Genomic DNA, 20,816 nt, shown 5'->3' with positions numbered 1-20,816 from the left:
GTGAAGATTTGGGAAGGACTTTAACCACGCTTACTACAAGCACAATGACCAAGGGCATGTGGGATATGCAAATCTGGTTGGAAAAAAGGCTGCTTAGGCAATCAGGAAGTGTCCAACCAAGACTGTCAACTCCTGAGCTAACTCGAGCTACCCATGTGCTGGTCCGCCCACATGCAGCGTTGGATCTGCAGCTTCCCATGCACCTTGTCACCTGCCGTTTAGACCCTCGCCTGCCCATACAGACAAGTGAGAGTGAGCCCTTCCAGCCTGCGCAGTGGATTTTTTGGGTGAGGGCAGCGTGCGCAGAGCTGGCCCCACCCTTTACACCTGAGGTTTAACTGCCACGGCCTAGTTAGCTAGGACGGTGACAGCAAAGTCCACAGGTTTTAGGTTTTGTAACTGTGTCCTTCTCTATGATGGAAGACCATACAAGGCTAGACGAGCTCCATTATTCTGGGTTTGAAGATAGGAGTTTTCCTTCTGTGAGGAAGGCCTGTCTTTGCTGATACTAACATACAGGTGATAGCACAAAGAAGGAATTAATTTGAACAGGGAAACATTCTCCGAACTTTTTTGAAAAAGAATGGTGGAGGGTTTTTTTTGTATTCTCTTTTTAAAGTTGCTTGGACTTCATGGCCCAAGACTTGACATTCTAGGAAACATCCAGGACTCTTTTGGAGGCTAATTGATGTTTATATGAATATGTCTGGGACAGTACTTCAGGCTCTGACATTTTTTCTTTTCTGACTTAAGGAAAAAATAGCTGTCTTTGAGTGTGCTGTTAAAAAGTGCTTTATTCTTGCATTGTGCCTGTTTATCTGGATTTGAAGAATAATTAAAGGGAGGCTATGAAAGTGTTGTGTCTCTAGGTTAGACATTTGACTGCATCATAAAATAGAATAACTAAGTACAAAACTTTGCATAGGATTGTATCTTATCTAAGACCTCTTCTGCTCCTCCATCTGGATAGCCATTCTGGATATGTGTGTCAATAGGTGTACATGCTCCACCTGTCGTCTTCTAGAAGTTTTTAGTGTTTTTCATCTATGTTTTGTGCGGTTGAAACCTTTTCCACTTGTCTCCTATGTCTACAACATCAAATTTTATTAACTATGACCATGGTTATGTTGATAATGGAGATGATGTAGTACAGCTGAAGAACCTGAGAGGTGGGTGGCTTCCAGCTCTGCCAGCTATGCATGTATTGATGTTGCTCATTCAGTTTTCATAAGAATTACTTTTTTTTTTTTAAAAAGGCAAAACACACACAGAGTTGCAATGAACTTGTTGATTCTAAAGGGATTTCTGTGGTTGAGTTGTGCAGCTTTTTGGGGAGGGGGAAAGTAGGAGGAGGAGAAATGTGATTTGTGGTAGGAGTTTAAAAGACCAGATCTTCTGTATTTCTTCAGCCTTTCATGCAGAGGCAATCTGTTTGACCTTTAAAATCATGTATATTCCCTTTCTCTTTGATTGTTTGAAATTTCAAGGAAATACAGTGAAGTGTATCTTTTAAGAGTGGGGATTTCGGGACTTTCTTTTAATAGCAGCTGTTGAGTACAACTGGGGATGGGACTCCTAAGTCCGTTCTAGTAAGGCCAGCATTTAACTATAGTGTGATAATGCTTTGTATTTTTCCATTCTGGGGAGGCTGAAGGGTCACAGTTGGAAATGCTTTTTTTGAAGCTCCTGTTAGTGTCATTTCTTCTCTGGATGGGCTACACTAAAAGGGAATTTGATGTTCTTGACATTGTTCTTGAAGAAACAGAAGAATTTATTGCTACAATGCAAAGTTCCTTGTCTATTTTGAACGTTTGAAATCCATCTTCATATATGTATTTCAGTGCTCCTTGAAAAAATCACATTTTAATAGAACAGTGAACAATAACAGCAAAAAATATATAAATCCATCCAAAGCAGAAGTTATTCTGATTTTTTTTTTTTCCTATCAGTTATTTATAAAATATTTTACTCTTCAGTGCAATTCATTTGAATTGTTACAGTTTAAACTCTGCCTAGACATAATGTTCAAGATATGGGTCATTTTCCCTGAATCATAAAGGATTGGAAAGGAAGTCTTTCTTTTTCTGGTGTGTGCTGCTTAATTTTTTATGAATACAGTTTTTCTTCAGTCTTTTTCCCCATCAAAATATTACTATAGATACTTACCTATACCATGATTATTTTTCCCTCTTTGATTACTGGCTGTACTGATAAACATCTTCATAAAGCAGGGTTAGAAAAATAATACATAAGATTTTCTTGTGAAACTTTGTGTGAATGAAGACAGTTTATGTTCTTATATTCAATGTTTGATGTAATTTTCTTGTTCAGATTCAGAATATGAACAACATCATCACTTTTCCATTGGACAGTTTGCTGAAGGGAGATTTAAAAGGAGTAAAAGGGGTATGTTTCTCTTATTTATATGTAAAATTTATATATAAAATATATTTATTGATACAGTAAATACATTTAGCTACTGTATTTATGTGCTAGAAGGCATAGGATACTAAAGTAAGGTATTAGCTTAATAAAGAGACTTTTTGTTTGGGGTTTGTTTGGTGAATTGAGTCATCCCTTCTGTTTGTGGTTTCACATAAAAACTCTTGACTATGTATACAAAACAACACTGGAGAAGCTTTAAAAGCATTCATGAGATATATAAGGTAAGCAGAGAAAGAGGTGTAAAAACGTAGACATTTACTTAGTTGAGGGGATAGTACTTTGTTAAAGAATTATTATTAATATACTATTTAACATTCTAAATTTATCAGGAACTATACAGATTATTAAGAAAGACACATTAGACTGCATGGGCATAGGATTTTCCTTAACAAAGATAGACTCATAGAGTAAAAAGATGGGATCTGTTTGTGCCCTGAGGATATTTCCTGTTTGAAATAATAGTAACCTGGACTCAAATGATGTTATGTTAATAATAAATTGCAAAGCCTATATACAACAAACTTATTTGGCTTATGTTTTGTTTACTGCTGAGCAAACAGGAAGCGACTGGCAGCTATTGTTTAGGACATTGAAGGAAAAATGTACATAGACTAAAAATGGTCTCTGTATATTGCTGGAGGATAAATAGATTATTTACTAAGATAGGCATATTATCTTTGTGTTGCTTGCTTACCACATTTCATTCCTTGTTCTTTTTGCGTGTCAGAATAAATACATTTATTACAATAGAGCGTTGCCCCATGTTCCTGACTTGCAAGAATAATCAACTGCTGCTTTAATTATATAATGGTCAAAATAACTAGCTGACAGGTAAAAATTAGTTCCTAGTCTGTAGTTGCAAAGCTTTCCCAGTGCCTGACAGTTAACAATACTTTTTTTTTGTAGTTGGCTGATCTCTTAAACTCCACCAGAATTTCAAATGCTGCATTTTTAGATATAGAGTAGAATCATAGAATAGTTAGGGTTGGAAAGGACCTTAAGATCATCTAGTTCCAACCCCCCTGCCATGGGCAGGGACACCTCACACTAAACCGTATCACCCAAGGCTCTGTCCATCCCAGCCTTGAACACGGCCAGGGATGGAGCATTCACAACTTCCTTGGGCAACCCATTCCAGTGCCTCACCACCCTAACAGGAAAGAACTTCTTCATATATCCAATCTGAACTTCCCCTGTTTAAGTTTTAACCCATTACCCCTTGTCCTGTCGCTAGTCCCTAATGAAGAGTCCCTCCCCACATCCCTATAGGCCCCCTTCAGATACTGGAAGGCTGCTATGAGGTCTCCACGCAGCCTTCTCTTCTCCAGGCAGAACAGCCCCAACTTTCTCAGCCTATCTTCATCTGGGAGGTGCGCCAGTCCCCTGATCATCCTCGTGGCCCTTCTCTGGACTTGTTCCAACAGTTCCATGTCCTTTTTATGTTGAGGACACCAGAACTGCACGCAATACTCCAAGTGAGGTCTCCCGAGAGCAGAGTAGAGGGGCAGGATCACCTCCTTCGACCTACTGGTCACGCTCCTTTTAATGCAGCCCAGGATACGGTTGGCTTTCTGGTCTGCGAGCGCACACTGAAGCCAGCTCATGTTCAGTTTCTTACCGACCAACAGCCCATTTCACATCAGTGAAACAATTTTACATCTTGTTAAGATAATTTTATCCAAATTGGCTTTTTCAGTGGGGAAAAAATAAAGGAATTTGGAGCATAAGTAATTAAAAAATTCTCACAGAATAAGTTATGTCAAAGCATGTGGCCTATACTGTTCCCATTAAGTCAGCTGGAAATTGACTTCTTTAACTTTAGTGGGATGAATCAGGTCCTTAGCCAAGGCTATACTGCAGCCTCAGGACAGGCACTTCTTTCCAGTGGAGCCAGAGATGGAATGATGAGAAAATAGCCTATTTGATGAATTGCGCAGTATGCTCTTGGGATGACGTGTAGGTACATCTTTTAAGGGTTAAAACAGAGCTGTAAAAAGCATCCTAGAGATGCTTTTAAGAACACGAGTGTATTAATTCTGTGTACAAAATTGTTTTTCCTATCTGCAAGATTGCTTTTACACAGTTCTTAGGTGAGCTATTAAAGGAGTGGAGTCCCTTATTTTAGTAGGTCCTGCAAATGGCCAAGGTGTGTCTTCAGTGTTAGGAAGGACACAGGATAGATCCACAGAATTTTTCATGTAAATAACTGTTTTTTCTTATCTCTTGACAGGACCTGAAAAAACCCTTTGATAAAGCTTGGAAGGACTATGAAACAAAAGTGTATGTGTCTTAAAACCTGGGGCTGTGTGAAAATAGACATGCATAGACACAATCATTTCAAATTCTGTAATATACAGCTTATTAAATGAGTGGATTGTCTTGTGTTTGTGTGCCATGACATTTAGTGTCTGTGGTAGACCACTTTGTGTAACAAAGTTCTGAGTAATAATATCCCAGTGCATGTTTTCCACTGCATAGTCTTCCACTTCAGTTGACAACATTTTGTTTTAATTGGGAAAGAATTATTCCTCTTTTTTGATAGTATGTATATTCATAACATGTAGTCTGCTACATGTTAAAGTCCAGTTCCTTTTCTGCCTTCCTCTGCTTTTGGAGGACACTGCTGTATAAAATGAAAAGTTAGCCACTCTGTGTTTTCATCCTTGACTACCGAAAGTGCAGCAACATAATTGCACTTGATGTCCTTTTAAGCATTTCTTGTTGTTTTCTTCTCTTCATCAGTGACTAATTCAGTGTAATTAGCAACTTTCTTTAGTTGAAGAACACAGAAGGAATTATATACTGAGTGTTTAGAAATGTCTTAGCAAAAAATATCAAGAGCATGCAAAACAAGATTTAGTTCTGGATTTGTTAGCCTAAAACCCTTGTAATGACTCTGTAATGTCTCTGCTTCTAGCAAACTTACGAGACTGTGCCCAATGCAGAGTTCCATAAGACCTTATTTGGTGCTGAGCCTTTAGCACTTACCAGTAAGGTGGTAAGGCTGGTGGGGGTGTTTGCTGTTACCATTCTAAAACTTCATGATTCTAGATCATTTCAGTACCAGGAGCCTTAGTAAGCTGCATTTAATTAGTGCATTTAATTAGTTTAAAGATGCAGATGTTTTCTGCATTTAATGTCAGTGTTGGATGGTCTCAGCAGATGTATTGTGTAGTAGAAGTGGATGAATATCTATCTGAGACTTGTCAGCTGTGTCTCTTGTTGTGTCTTAGCCCAGCTTACAATAAGCCACTTACTGGAAGGTGCCTGATGCACAGTGTAAACAGCTGTAAAATCAGGTTTAATCACTGAATTTTATATCCAGTGAAATGGATCAAATGAGTCAATAAAGCTCAGTACCTAAGATCAAAGAAATTAATTTTGGTACCTTATAAATTGTCAAGTGGTTTAGTTCCCTACATCAGGAACAGTTGTTTCCTGGTTGGCCAAGTCAATTGTATGAGCACAGGTTATGGTATCTGAAGTAGAATTTTGTAGCGAGTTTTATTCCTCATTCCAGTATTACTTGGATTGTGACTATTGGTTGAGTTTCATGTCACATATCTAGCATCTTTGATCGTCTGAGACACTGCTGTGTGTGTCAGACCATTTCTGGCGACATAGGTCCAGAAGAGTCACATATGATGACGCTGTTTAACATAAAATCTTCCAGATCCCCAGCCACCTCTGTTGGCTGAGAATCTAGCACGATTGTTTGGGTTTTTTTTTTGATTGCACAAAGTTATAAGGAGTCTCTGGTGCCCTCTGAGTTGGCACATCTGGAGTTGTGTGTAGTCTTGAGAAATTATTCCTGTAGGTGATTTATTTACAAAAGCAACAAGTTTAGCAGGTTAGCTAAATTTCATTATTTCTTTTGGGAATAACAATGAGAACGGTCTAATTACTGCTTTTTAGGCTCAGTTTGTGTGGAGGAGAAGTGGCTTTTGCTTTCTGAAACTCTCTAGCTGTAGCTGGGTTTTCATAAGAAGGTATTCTGAGCTACTGAGATAAACCTCCAGTCTGACAGTCTGAACTGATGGAAGGTTGTGATAGCTCCAGTGTTTCATGCTCCTAATACCAGTGAATGGTCTCATTTGGTGGTGTGCCAGTTATTCAGACTGTTGAAGTAATTAAGATTTCTGATCTTTACCCATAGCTATAGTTGATCTATAATGAGCAGTCTTGTAATTTAGTCTACTGTTGTCTGCCAGTGCTTGATTACTATATCTGAAAGCTTGATTACTTATGTGTAACTTACTCGTAGTAACATCCTGCAAAGTTTATGTGCAGAATTTAAAATACATTTGCACACTGCTGGGACGTATACTGAGAATGCTGTTACTACTGGACCAACGTCTCTGATGCTTTAAAAATCTCTGATACAATAGGATGAGTATGTTGCAGTGATGTAAAGATTTGTACTTCGAACCTCGGTTTGGTCAGAGCAGTTGGTCTGTTTCAGAGTCAGGTACTGCAGAAATATTTTCATTTGTTTTTTTAACTTACTAAAGTATTTGAAAAATAAAAACGCCCATAGAAAATATATTAGAATCTGTGTATTTGAAGGTTCTCGTTTGAGTTTAAGGACAGTAGATACATGGAAATATTGTGCATTGTGCATATTAATACATTTAGGACCTGAAAATTGGATGTTGACATATTTCTTTTCTGTCTGTGGGATGGAATCCAATACTGCTTATATGATACCATGAGATTTTAATTTTTTTTTTCCCTTTTAACCATCAGCCCTTTTAGAAAGCCTGCTTTATTACTTTGCTTTCAAATAAGACACTTGGGTCTTGATGCAAAACAGGCTCCTTTTTCCACTGTAAGGAGATACCTTTTTCCAAATTTCCTATGTAGTTTCTGCAGGACTCTAACAAATGAAGCACATCTCCTTGACAGTGCTGATTTCTAAGCCATTTATGTGTTAGGTTATTCAACGTGCAAGAACTGAAGATAGCACATGCTCATCAGGAAGTTCTTTCAGACCCATTACCATCTTCTGTGACGTTTCCAGGTGGTGGGCTGGTACAATTGTAGTGCACTATATTTTTTAAAGTGGTTAGATGAAAGTTATACATTCTAGAGTTTAAAGCTCTTAGTCTAGCCTGTTGGACTCCTTCGCTTTGATCAAGACCAAAGAATCATCTGCTTGAGGCTTGGAATAGGGAGCCTGGGAATTCTGTCTTCATGAAAGTTCTTTAAAATAGGGGGTTTGTTTTTTTTCCCCCTTATTTTGTGATTGTTTTATAACAGCAGATACTACTTATTGTGACTTTAGTTTGGCAGTCATGGGACACTTTTTTAGTTCAAGCTGCCTTACCCCTCTGCCAAGGAGCAGACCAATTTTCCTTAGTTCTGGTGAGTTAAATTCAGACTGCAACTTCCCTGAGACACCCACCTCTTGTGTGCAAGATCAGTTCCCAGATGAGATGTTGCAGGCTGTTGTTATTGAGCACTGGTCTTCATAAATCAGAGATGGGATGTTTAATGATGTAATTTTCAAGCAAGGGTGGGAATGAGCTGGAATCTGTTCATGTCAGCTTTACCATCTAGTAAATTTTGGATGTAGGAAAACAATGAGGTTTTTCTGAACTGGTATAATACATGCCACTGAGGTTTCTTAAGATAATAACTGTTTTGATTCTGTGCCTGTCTCAAATGGATCTGAACTTATAGCTGCACATTTTGGTCATCTGTGGCAGTGGGTGGATGCAGAGTCATCTCAAGGATTCTTAATCGTGAATTGAATTTCTTTGTTGTAGTATCTTTGCAGTCTCTGCCTCAACGAAAAGGGCAAAGGAACTGGGAAAGCTAGCCTCAGTCTCATCTGCAGCTTATGCTGCCACAGTAAAATGGCGGATGTAGGTGCTAATAGCCAGAGGTTTGCTCAGCCTTCTTCTGTGTGTTACCTGAGACTTCTTGTTTAGACTGTGCCTAAAACCATTGCTAAGTTTATGCTTAGTTAGCTCTCTTTGCTTAGTTAGCTCTCTTTCCCAGTGATACCTCTTCAAATATGTGAATATCTCTTATTGTTCTTTTCCCTCCTTCTTCTTTTTCTTTTCCCTTTGGGTTAACAAACTGCAAGACTGCTTGGCAGCTCTTTGTCTGCATATCCCTCTGTATCGTATGCTTAAAATAATACTGTTCATCTGCATTTCCAGGTCACAAGTACAGACCTGTGAAGCTAAGTGCCAGATGTCAAAGTGGTGTTTTTGTAGTCTGTGAAGAAGTGACAGTGTCTTTATCCTGATTCTGTCTCTATAGGCTGTTTCTATAAGGAAGAATTGGAGCTTATTTGCCTCAATATCTCATTTTTTACTTGCACTTTTGTGCTGACATATCAGGTGCTAATATACACAAGTGTGACCTATTTGAAAAGAAATTCAGTTAATTGAGAAATGACATTTGTTTTGCCTTTTTCCTGTAACAATTTCTAAGCATCAAGCTCTGTATGTGTTTTAAAATTACCGTGTATACAGTCTTGTCTGGGAGAGTGGTTTTAAGATCCACTCTTACGCTCTTGGATCACCGTCCATCAGTGTTGATTATTATGCAACTTCTTTGCCCTAACTGCCTAACTTCTGAGTATTTTCCTGAAGATCACCTGAAATAATGGAGGAAGGATGGACCAATTTTCTTAAAACACTGGGACTGTTTTCAAGCAAGGGTGCAAGAGGAGCAAGTAACCCGTAGCTTTATGCAAGCCTACCTCAGTCAAAAATTGGGAACATCCTGAGATGACATTCATGACTAATTCCTCTTTTCTCACCGTCAGTCATTAATATGCTTCAGTTGAAGCCATAAATATTTTAAAATGTTTTTAAAGCCTTAAAGTAGTTAAAAGCAGTCCATTTCTCTTAGGACCACAGTTACAGTCTTTGTTTCCTGTACAAGAGCCAGGCGCTGCTGCCTGCTACTGCAACGCCGCAGCAGGACTAGTCTGCGTCCTGCGGGTAGAATTGGTGCAGGCTGGGCTCTTTTTGTTTTGAGGCAGTTGCTTTCCCCCATGTACTTAAAAGACTAATGGCAGACGTGCCGTGGGAGCATACGGGGAAGGAGTACACATGTCATAAAAACTGCTCATTCTCCCAGCAGGCAGAGTATATTCAACAAGGCAGCGAGCCATATTTCACCCACGTTCTTCAGTTTAATCAGTCCTGTTGTGTTAGATTTTGAGGTAAAGGCATTGTAACAATTATGCGCAGGAAATATAAGCATAAACTTACTGAAGCATATTATTTACTCATTTTTTTTAGCTGAATAGCAGTGTCTGTATTCCAGACATAAACCTGTCTTACCTGAAAAGAAAGAAATGTGAATTTTTTTAAATAAAGATATTTTATTTTTAGGCCTATAAATATATGCTATCTTCAGAAGTCCTCTGCTAATCAGTGTTGTGCTAAATGCTATGAAATACAAATGCTTAATGAAAACCAACAAGGTTTTCTTAGGAAGGCTGTCTCCCTCTCCTCCTTTGCCATTTCCTTTTTAAAAGCCAGGCATGGGAGTCGGTTATTCACAGTGAAGAGAACAAGTTGATTGAATGTGCTTGTGGCATTATAAGATCAAGCCAGTAGGCTGAGGTGCATTACGTTACTGTGCAGCAACACAAACACTCATATCTAGGTATAACTCTATCATTAATGATTTGTTTCTGAACCATTTGAAGTCAATGAAAGAATGAACAAACTCATGCCAGTGTTCTGTAAAGATGTCTGCAAAGCTGTTTCGTTACATGATGATGTTTCCAGTTTGGTAAACTCATTTTTTTAAGCAATAGGACAAAAATTTCTCTGGAAATTTTGCAAGCTTTCTTCAGAGCTCTAACCTGACTGAGTAGATAATTTATATTCATAGATGATAGATAATTCTGCCATATTTCCTTTCAAAACATGTACTTAAGACAAAGTGGAGGTCACATCTTGAAAATAGGATGAAAGCGTGAAACAAGATAGCTTTAATATAGATTTCTAGAATATATAGATTTCTAGAATAGAATAATATAGATTTCTAGAATAGAATAACAGAATCATTTAGGTTGAAAAAGACCTTGAAGATCATTAACCTAGCACCACCACATCCGTCACTAAACCCTGGCCCTGTGTACCACATCTCCACATCTTTTAAATACCTCTAGGGATGGGGACTCAATCACTTCCCTGGACAGCCCTTTCAGTGAAGAATTTTTTTCTAATATCCACTCTAAAACTTCCCTGAGGCAACTTGAAGCTGTTTTCTTTTGCCGTATCACTCGTTATTTGGGAAGAGAGACCAGTATTCTTCACCAGCTTCGTTGCCCTTCTCTGGACCCTCTCCAGCACCTCAGTGACTTTCTTGCAGTGAGGGGTCCAGAACTGAACACAATGCTGGAGGTGCTGCCTCACCAGTGCCCAGTACAGGGGGATGATCACTGCCTTGGCCCTGCTTGCCACGCTGTTTCTGATACAGGCCAGGATGGACAGCCCTTTCAGTGAAGAATTTTTTTCTAATATCCACTCTAAAACATCCAGATCACTGATAAAGATACTAAACAGGACTGGCCCCAATACTGAGCCCTGGGAAACCTCACTTGTGACCAGCCACCAACTGGATTTAACTCCATTCACCACAACTCTGCCATCCATTCAGTTTTCTACTCAGCAAAGAGTGCCCCCATCTAAGCCATGAGCAGCCAGTTTCTCCAGGAGAATGCTTGGGGAACAGTATCAAAGGCTTTACTAAAATCCACATAAACCATATCCACAATATACTGCTTTGAGACTGAGATTTCATGCTAAGTAGTTTCATTTTGAAAGAGATTACCTGCTAATTAAATGGAAAAAGCTTTGAATAAATCTGCAGATACTATGCTGAAATACTAGAAAGATCTGGATGTGTTTTGCTCATTCTGCCCTCTTTTCCCCATCCTGCAGTGCAGGAGGAGTGAAAGGGAAAGCTTTATAGCATTTCCTAAAAGGAAAAGATGACTTCTTCCTTCAGGACTTGGGTGATAAGATACTCTGCCGTCAGCCTTGGCAGACAGTAGATGGAGGCTTTTTCTCTGAAAGGCTAGGGTGTCAGAGCTGAACTTGGAGAGTCAGGCTGAAAAGGAAAACTAGACAAAGAAAGGATATTTGAAATTATAATGTATAATACTATTTTGTCAAATGTAATAGCCCTTGGAAGCCTTCCCTTTTCCAGAGGGCTCCCTATTCAAGTCTGTGCCTTCAAGGTGCTATTCCCAGTCTCTGCTCCTTCTGATGTACCCAGAGTCAGCCTGGCCTACTGCTTTATGGGGAGAGGAATTAACGAAAGAGTTGCTGCCCAGGCAGCCAGTTCACTGCTGCTGCATGTGCACAGTGTGTTCTAGTTGTTTACCCTTGTTTACTGGCTGAATATGAATACCAGTCTTTGGTGTGTGAAACAGGTATATAGGTCTCATCCTCTTTAAAGTTTTAAAAACTAAATATGCCTACTTTGATGTTTATTTATACCATGATCTGTATGACAAAATTGACTTCTTTGAAAAAAATTAAAATTTATATTGAAAAACAGTTGCTTTTCAAATTGGAGCTGTAAAAATAGCGCTGTAGTGGCAACTGAGGGGGCAAGACCATTTATTTTGTATCTGACTTCTCTGTAATTCTTCACCATGTATTTCAGCTTCACTTGTCTGTTACACAGATCTGAGTTCACTGCTTATTAGTGCAGCTGCATTGTAAACGGACTGAATGAAGTGTGATCAGTTTTTTATCTTAGTCAGCAAAGTCTGCGTATGTGACACATGTACTGCATGAGCTTCAATAGCAGCAGCTTTACAAAACATTTGTTTCCTTCTTATTGCTTTTAGAGGATTTTTTAGTGTTTTCCCAATTTTCTTACCAATTTTGTTCAGTTGATCTGCCTGAAAAACTGAATACTCTGCAATATTTGGCAGCCTCACAGTGATACATCGTAGAACTGTCTTTACCACAGCAGAGTAGTACTTGAAGCTGAGTTGACTCTCACATTTGCATAGGAAACACAGCTCACCTTTAGCACTCAGAAAATATGAATGCAACACTGCTGTACATGGTTTGTTTCCCTAGAAACAAAGTGCTCTGTAGTATCAGTCAGAGAGGATGTAGCCTAGTATTGTATCAAAAGAACAGGTTAAATTCAGGGTTACAGAAATTAGTTATAGACTAAAATCATAAATAATAAGGAAATGCAAAAGTGAAATGCACCATCATGTATCTCTGGTGCTTGTCACCAAGAGATGATAGTTTGGTTTATTCTGTAAAGTGTCTCTGAAGTTTTTGAAGCCATGGAGGCTAAAGCTTCAGCAAATGGCTTCAAGGATGGTTTATTTCTTTGAATCACTTGGCAGATCTCAATATGCTTTAGTCTTGGTTTAACTATTTTTTGCCTGTGTAGTTTGATTTAAGAAATCTGGAGAGAGACTTTTTATAAGGACATGAAGTGGCAGGACAAGAAGTAATGGCTTTGAGCTGAAAGAGAGTAGATTTAGGTTAAATATTAGGAAAAAAAAAGTTCACTATGAGGGTGGTGAGGCGCTGGAACAGGTTTCCCAGAGAAGCTGTGGCTGCCCCATCCCTGGCAGTGTGCAAGGCAAGGTTGGATGAGCCTTGGAGCAACCTGGTCTAGTGGAAGATGGCCCTGCCTGTGGCAGGGGGCTGGAACTGGATGATCTTTAAGGTCCCTTCCAACCCAAACCATTCTGTGATTCTATGATAGAAAGGACTCTTTTCACCAAAATCTGGCTCTTTCTTTAAAAGGAAATAAATTTCTTTAAACTATGTATGCTGTAATATCATGCATAATGTTTGACTCTTTGGCAGTATTAATCATCCTTTGCTTTAATGAGCATTAGAGACAACTCATGACATATTAATAAGCTCTTAAAATTTGGAGGTGATTATGTCATCCTGTGTTTGGGTATTGTTCTCTGTAAACAGTGAAAATACAATACAGTGGCAGTTGGTACTTACTAGACTTGACTCACATTTCAGTGAATTCCCTCGTCTCATGAACTGTTAAATTAATGTGCAAATTGAGAGAACTAAAACCATGGTGAATCTTTGCTCTGAGGTGTGACTTTTTTAGAACTATGATATAAACTCTCCTAGAGTGTGTGCTAGAAAGGAGCTGCATGTTTTGTCATTTTCTGTGAAGCTTTTTGTAGTGGTTTATCTTCCCTGTTCACAGTTGATGTTTGATTAAATCTTGTGTTTGGACTCTCTATTCTATGGGTACAAAATCGCGTAATTGGCAGTAAGTGGGTAAGAGTACGGGCTTATTTTTGATGAAAACAGAGCATTCTGGAGTTAGTTGAGATTTTATTCAGGCAAGTGAAGGTTTTCAGAGTATTTTAAGAAGTATTTCCTTCTGAATGTCTGCTTCTGGTGGGATGTGAAGGGCTGAGGAGGAGTGTAGCGATGGCTAGATCTGCTGGTGCTGGAATCCTGCACGGGGCTGGCGTTGTTGTGCCTGCCAGTACCAAAGGCACAGTTGGGCTTTTTGAATTGCTGTTCAAAATGTTTCCCTGTGGGAATGTTCTGGGATGAGATTAATGGGATTAGTTCTGGTTTTCCCTTGCTGCTTGAGGTGTTAGAGGAAGCAGTCCCTCCTTCTTAAGAATTATAAGTACAGAATATGCCGTTGATTGGAAGTCCTTAGCCTGTCTAGGATATTTTCCCATAGGCTGTTTGGGTACCGTTAATATCAGGTTAAGAGGGCACTTGAGACATGTCATCTTTTCAGAGAGACAGCTGAGAGACACTTGACTGCCCAAGAGGAGGTACAACAGTGCGTGTGTTATTTGTTCCTCTCTTCTGCTTCCTGTATTTCTGTGTAATGTTTCCTCGTGTTCAAAAGCAGTATAGCATTTCCTCAGGAAGCTCTTTCCAGCGTTTTCAGCTTCGAAACAGTACAAGTGGCAAACTAAAATTCTTTTTCCAAAAAGTAAACACCCTCATATATCTTCTTTTATTAGTATCATTTCTTCATATCACGCTTGCCTAACTGGATAGTATGATTATGCTACTGCCTTTAGAAATAGTATGGAGAATTAGCTGTAACACACGTAAGAGTGTTTAAGGGAGTTACACTGTGTGACAGCATTGGTTATTCATTTATATTCTGCAGGAGAACCTGTTTTATTCAGAACTCTTGGAAAATGTTCATGGAAACTTTCAGGGAATTAGGACAGCTGGTCTAGCAGACTTTGAAGTCTGCAACACAGCCGGCCGGCCGGTATTCCCAGTGCCAACTGGCTCAGTAGCAAGTAGAGATGGCAACTGATTTTGGCTTAGGAAACGCTGTATATATAGAAGATGACTTGATGACAGGCAAGACTCAATAAATCTGGTGACATAATTGAACTCTGTTAACCAGTGTTTGGTCTGTTTGGATTAAAGATCCCCTACATTCTCAATTAAAATTCATTTTTTTCTTTCTGGATTTTTGTTTGTTTGTTTGTTTTTGTGTGTTTGTTTGTTTGAGGGAAATACTTAGAATCTTCCACTCACTTAGAGTCTTCTTTTGGAATATGTATCAGGACATTATTTTAACAGGTGATTAAATTAGATGTCAGCTACTGTATGTCAGTGCTGATCTTTAGTCACTGTCAAATTTTAAATGAAATGTCATCTGGAAGTAAGTCATATTCAGAGCTGTAAGAGTTTGGCTCTGCATCTGTCAGTAGACTTTGTGAATAATCAGATTTCCTGAGAGGCTTTGTATTTCTCACTTCGTTGACTGATTGTTTGCCTTATAGTACAAAAATAGAGAAGGAGAAAAAAGAGCATGCTAAGCTGCATGGGATGATCCGTACGGAAATAAGTGGTGCTGAAATTGCAGAAGAGATGGAGAAAGAAAGAAGATTCTTCCAGTTACAAATGTGTGAGGTAAGATTCAGTATGAAATTCATATTGTTCTGGTAATATTTTTAGGAAAATTTGAAAGATCCAGTTGTTCAGTGGTGGCTAAGCAATTGTGATTGTAGTGATTTTAAAGGGAAATACCACGGTATTAGTAGACTCCATTTGGTAAAACACTTTTTTTTTACCCCGATGTTCTAATTTTGCAGGGAATTTAGGTATTTTCTAATTTAACTTAACAAGGAATTGTAGAATAAATAAATAATGCAAAGTTCAGTTAAACACTAAGGGATTATAATAAATAAGCCTTTACACTACTACTTCACTGTAAGTTATTTTAAGCACTAGCACATTCTCTGAATTGTTCCTTGTGCTGACAGCTGTTGTGTTATTATGAGGAGACACTCCAGTCTAGCACGCTGTTCAGCTGGTGCTGAAAAAATATGCTAAGGATGGAATCCAGTTGTCTTTCAAGATGCGTCAGAATGTTTCTACTCTGAAATCTTTGTGATTCTTGCAGTATGTCAAATCTGATGTGAATATTTTTTATTTGATTCATTTAAGTGTATGTCAGATTCTGTGGTTGGGAATTGAAGTTGCCGTGTTTGTTCTTTTTATGCATTAACTCCAGAATATAGCATGGGTGATTCTTCTGGTTTTACTAGGATGATTAGAACTAATTTGACTGATATGACAGCTCTGAATGCCATTTTTAGCAACTATATGCACTGATACTTAGTAGAAAAGCTTCACATTCCTTTACGGAGTCAGACTAAAGTATTCAAAACTGATGGAGGTATTTGAGTATCCAGTAAATACATGGATGTTGCCTGTTAATTGCCCATCTGTATCCTTCATAAGAAACAACCAGGAACAGATGCATCTCTCTCCCTGTGTCACAATAAAAGAGGACTTAATTTTAGTCAGTTGTAGTGATAATAAAATTAATTAAGTTACCTTAAAAAGGTGGAATAGCTGAAGTGTATCCTGCATTTCTTCTGGGGTATTTAGGAAAATAAGTTTGTACCTGGTTACCTCTGAATAGTTACAAATGTTTTGAGAGTAAATCAGAAGTGTGACATATTGAAATTCTATCATAGGTATAAGCTAGTTCTTCATGAATTGTGACATTGAACTGAATACCAGATGCCTAGAGCTCCATTTTAAATTAATAGAAGCTGGAGAGGTGATTCTTCTAACTAAATACTATACAGCACACATGTCTACATTTATGCTAATTATCTGTTTACCTGAACCAGCATAAGAACTGAAACATTGAAAGCTAACCTTTGGTAGTGCTTCATTTTAGTGGGTTAAAACATTTAGGGTGTATTGCAGGTAGGGATAAAACAGATGCGTTAGAACATTGCGAAGAAGACGTTCACTCCTTTACTTGGAGGTCACTCTCTGAACAGGGGTTAAAAATTGTTTTTATTTAATGGACTGTTAAGGAGTCCTGTAAATATTTGGTCAGTCTTACTTCTGCTTGCATGCTGGCATCATCTGTGCTATAGCATTGCAGGGAGGAGCTGTCACTTAATACTGACTTTGTGCCTGATGCAAAAGGACACTAATTACACTGGGTTTTGGTGGTTTTTTTTTTGTAGCTTGACATTAGAGTTCTAAAATCTCTTGCTAAACTGTAATTTGCTGTAATTCCTATGTACAAGGAATTGATAGAGAAAACAATAAAATCAGGGCAGATGTAAAATATGGTTAAAGTAATCCCTAGCTTTTTTTGAGTAAGCTATTATTTTCCTCAATGGCATCTATTTGGCAATGAATTTAACAACTAGTGAGACAAATACCTAGATGGGCTGCTAGTTTTAAGAATAGATTGCTAAATTTACTACACAAATGCTTTTACTGCTCTAACATAGGCTTTCACTAGGAGCCATGAAGGATGTTTTGAAAATTTCAGCTAATGATAGTGAAGTATCCCCATCAGGCATCAAAATCAGCAGTGGCAACAATTGCTTTTGTGTCCTTAACACTTGAAGACGCTGTTTCATGCATTCTCTGTTAGGTCTTCTAAATTTGCAGCTGTTAAAGCGTGTTGGAATATAACTGACAATAAAATATTAAAAAATACTGTAGCAGTAAAAATTTCTTTTGTGGATTACTGTTTTAACAGTACCTGCTGAAAGTCAATGAAATCAAGATTAAAAAAGGAGTGGACTTGCTTCAGAACTTGATCAAGTATTTTCATGCTCAATGCAAGTATGTTTTACTGTTCTTTATATCTACACATTAACTAGAGCAGTGTTTTGTTTTAAACTTCCATCATCATCGTAACACTTTTCTAGATTTTTAAAAATCTTAAGGTTCAACTGCTCTCGCTGATGTCTTTTGACAAATTGCTTTTGTCATAGGTTAGTCATTGCTTTTGTTTTGAAACATGTAATGAGATTGAGCTAGTCCCTAAGAATTTGTCTGTTCCAAAGGAGCACTGCACAATAGTTTGGCATATTTTATAAACTACTCTTGAAACAGAGCTATTAGTTTGGTCTATTAGTGGTCCATTAGTTCTGTCAGGCTTTTTTGAGTGTATCTAGCAATGATCTAAATTAATTCTGTGCTCAAGAAAAATAAATTGCATAAGTAGTGGGATAAAACTATATTGAAAGCATTACTCTTTTTCTAATTAATTGCAGGACTTGGTAATGAAACACAAAGTTCTCATTAGAACAATTTTTTTATGGTAGTCTTAGAGATCAGTAATATAGCAATACAGTCATAGCTATAAACTTGACAGAGCCATTGTGTTAACCTGTTCAAATCAATAAGTTTGCATCTTAAAAGACCAGTCTGTGTCTATGTAGGTATTCTTCCCTATATAGCTATGTTGCTTTTAAAATCAGTTTCACTTGTAGTATGTCCTTTATCTTCTCTGTCCATCTAATAAAATTTCAACAACATAAATGCTGTGTTGTGTTGTCACTTTTGTGCCTGCTTCCCAGAGTGAAAATATTATACTTGGCATAGATAACAATACTGTGCCAATACAAAAATACATACGATACAATAAGATGTAGCATATTTGGCTTGCATATAGGCCTTAATGCTTGGGAAACAAAGGGGTTTTCCTTTAGTAGGAAGACTATATCAGAAGGAAAATTATTGGACTCCAAGAAGTCACAATTATTTTATATCCACTAAAGCTTTTCATGCTCTACAAATGAAACTTGCTTGTTCTGGGCCTTCAGAAAGTGGGATGAGAACCTGTATTTGAGGTGAGAATGAGGCAAACTTCTGTTGCAATGGATTGTGACAGTTCTGAATCTAATTGGGGATTTTGCATGATGGAATAAGCTATGATGGAAATAAAGAGGTGGATCAGTCAAAAATGCATAAAAAATAGATGTTTAATGTTTTGAAGTTTATGGCATGGCATAATAATATGCATGTCTTCCTTCGGCAACTTTTTAAACAGAAAATACAAATTAAAGTTTAATAGGAGTTTGCTTTTTGGTTTTCTTTTTAAGTTTCTTTCAGGATGGATTAAAAGCAGTTGAAAGTCTCAAGCCTTCAATTGAGACACTCTCGACAGATCTTTATACAGTGAGTAACAACCTTCACATTTGTGTTGTAAACTTAGGTTTTTTTACAGTAGAACTGTGATCATTTTGGTTCAGGTTGGCTGTTTTAACAGCAAGCATTTTAAGGTTTTGAGAAGATTTTTGAGTAAAATTTTGTCTCATATCGTATCTAGAAGCCTTAGTTTGAGTTCAGGACCCCACTGTGTAAACTGTTAGGAAAACAGCTTTTGCTCTAAAATGTTTACTGACTAAGTGGAAAATAATAGATGGTTTCAAATTGAACACAAGGAAGCAAGAACAGTGTGAGGCAATATCAAAGTTTTAGCCCAGCAACATCCTAGCCATTATCAAGTTTTCTGAGGATAAAAAGGAAACCAAACTGATCACGTTATCTGTTCTCTTTGTGTTTTCATTCTTGCTGAACATTTTTCAGAAGGATGAACCAATTAAGTAGCAAGTTTGGAAGAACTATATTGAAAAGAAACAATAATGTTATTTTTTTTAACCTATATTTTTCTTCATTAAAGATCAAACAAGCACAAGATGAGGAAAGAAGACAATTAACACAGCTTAGAGATATTTTAAAATCAGCACTCCAGGTTGATCAGAAAGAGGTGAGCATATAAGATGGTTTAACTTTGGAATAGCCATTTTAATTACTTCTAATGTAATGCTAGTATTTGAAGTAGAGTTATTTTAACTTTCATTTATTAAAATTATTTAATAATTAATAATTCCTTTGTTTATTCACCTTTCTTTTCATGCTGATATTGAATGTTTCTGACAAAGGCAGGGGTTTTGTGTTTTTTTTTAAAGAAAATGAACTCCCACTAAAAATACATGAGACTTATTACAAAATAGTTTCTTTTTGTTACCAGTATTGCAAAATAGTTCAGATGGTGCGTTATCCATGAACTAACAGACAATAGTGTCTGTGTTGCTCAAACTGAGAATCAAAAAACTGGCAGTTTTAAGGAGACCCCATTAGTACAGTCTTACCTCACAATAATATTCTGAACTGTATAAAGGTTAGGTACCACTAAACTTCACATCCAAAACACCTCTTAACATCACCTGCAAAAATGACAATTAAATTTGCTACTCTGCTGCAAGATGCCAGTTTTCTAAATGGGTCCCTTTTGCAACCCAACATATTTTTTCAGTTTTGGTTATGATTGGTGTTTGAGTTAAAGAATTCACTAGTAGTTTTATTTGGCAAAATCTGATCTGTAAGCAAGTATCTTTTATATAATCCCATCCAAAGTATTGGGTGTACTTCTGTTTCAGATTGCTAGTGCTTCCTCTTCATATAAATAAATGCCAGACAGCTTCCATTGTGTGGCTGCTGGGCCATGAGTAAGTAATAAATGCACCCCCTCCCTCTTTTCAGATTCTCTTTCTGAGAGAGATGACAATGAAATAGTTTAGTCTGTAGGGCTCTGACTTCCTTTATATTTTCCGGTCTTGCTTTCATCTTCCCATAAGGGTTATGGTGACTCCTAGCTCTTACTAGTGGCCGGATGATGGTTCTGGAGCCACCTAATTTAGTGAAAGATGTTCCTGCCCATGGCAGGGTGGTTGGACTACATGATCCTTAAAGGTCCCTTCCAATCCAGACTATTCTGTTACCCTTTGCTCTTGCTGATAGGCAAGCATCTTAAACACTCTTCACATTGAAGTGCTGTTTGTTACCATGTGAAGTTTGTAATAATGACCATATACAAAGTCCCATATAGTTTGCAGGTGCTTTCTTAGGTTCTGCCTGGCATTTAGGACTCCCTGAGGAGTGTACTGGCTAAAAACTTCCGAATTTGAGTTCTGTGTAATGAAAGAGTAGTGACCCTAGTGGAAATAGTGGCTACTTCGGATTCACCACTGATTGGCTCTTCTCAATAAGGCGTCTTTGCTTATTCAGGATGTGTTAGCAGACTTCCTATTTTATTTGGGTCTTTGTTCAGGAGAGATA

The 20,816-nt window shown here is 37.8% G+C and overlaps 1 protein-coding gene across 4 annotated transcripts in view; it reads left to right on the top strand.

Annotated features, from left to right (window-relative positions):
* Positions 1-20,816, top strand: part of ASAP2 (ArfGAP with SH3 domain, ankyrin repeat and PH domain 2) — a 90,733-nt gene that overhangs the window by 33,908 nt on the left and 36,009 nt on the right. For all 4 annotated transcript variants that reach the window (XM_062634538.1, XM_062634537.1, XM_062634536.1 and 1 more), the window contains exons 4-9: positions 2,332-2,406; positions 4,676-4,725; positions 15,209-15,338; positions 17,446-17,531; positions 18,797-18,872; positions 19,378-19,464. In XM_062634538.1, coding sequence (XP_062490522.1) covers positions 2,332-2,406; positions 4,676-4,725; positions 15,209-15,338; positions 17,446-17,531; positions 18,797-18,872; positions 19,378-19,464 — 504 coding nt within the window. The remainder of the gene's footprint in view (positions 1-2,331; positions 2,407-4,675; positions 4,726-15,208; positions 15,339-17,445; positions 17,532-18,796; positions 18,873-19,377; positions 19,465-20,816) is intronic.

This window comes from Pezoporus occidentalis, unplaced genomic scaffold (genome assembly GCF_034315485.1).
Source record: "Pezoporus occidentalis ecotype Australia unplaced genomic scaffold, CSIRO_AGI_Poc_V1 ctg43, whole genome shotgun sequence".
Taxonomy (NCBI): domain Eukaryota; kingdom Metazoa; phylum Chordata; class Aves; order Psittaciformes; family Psittacidae; genus Pezoporus; species Pezoporus occidentalis.
Note: the sequence above shows the minus strand (reverse complement) of the source record. Positions and strands in the feature narration are given on the sequence as shown.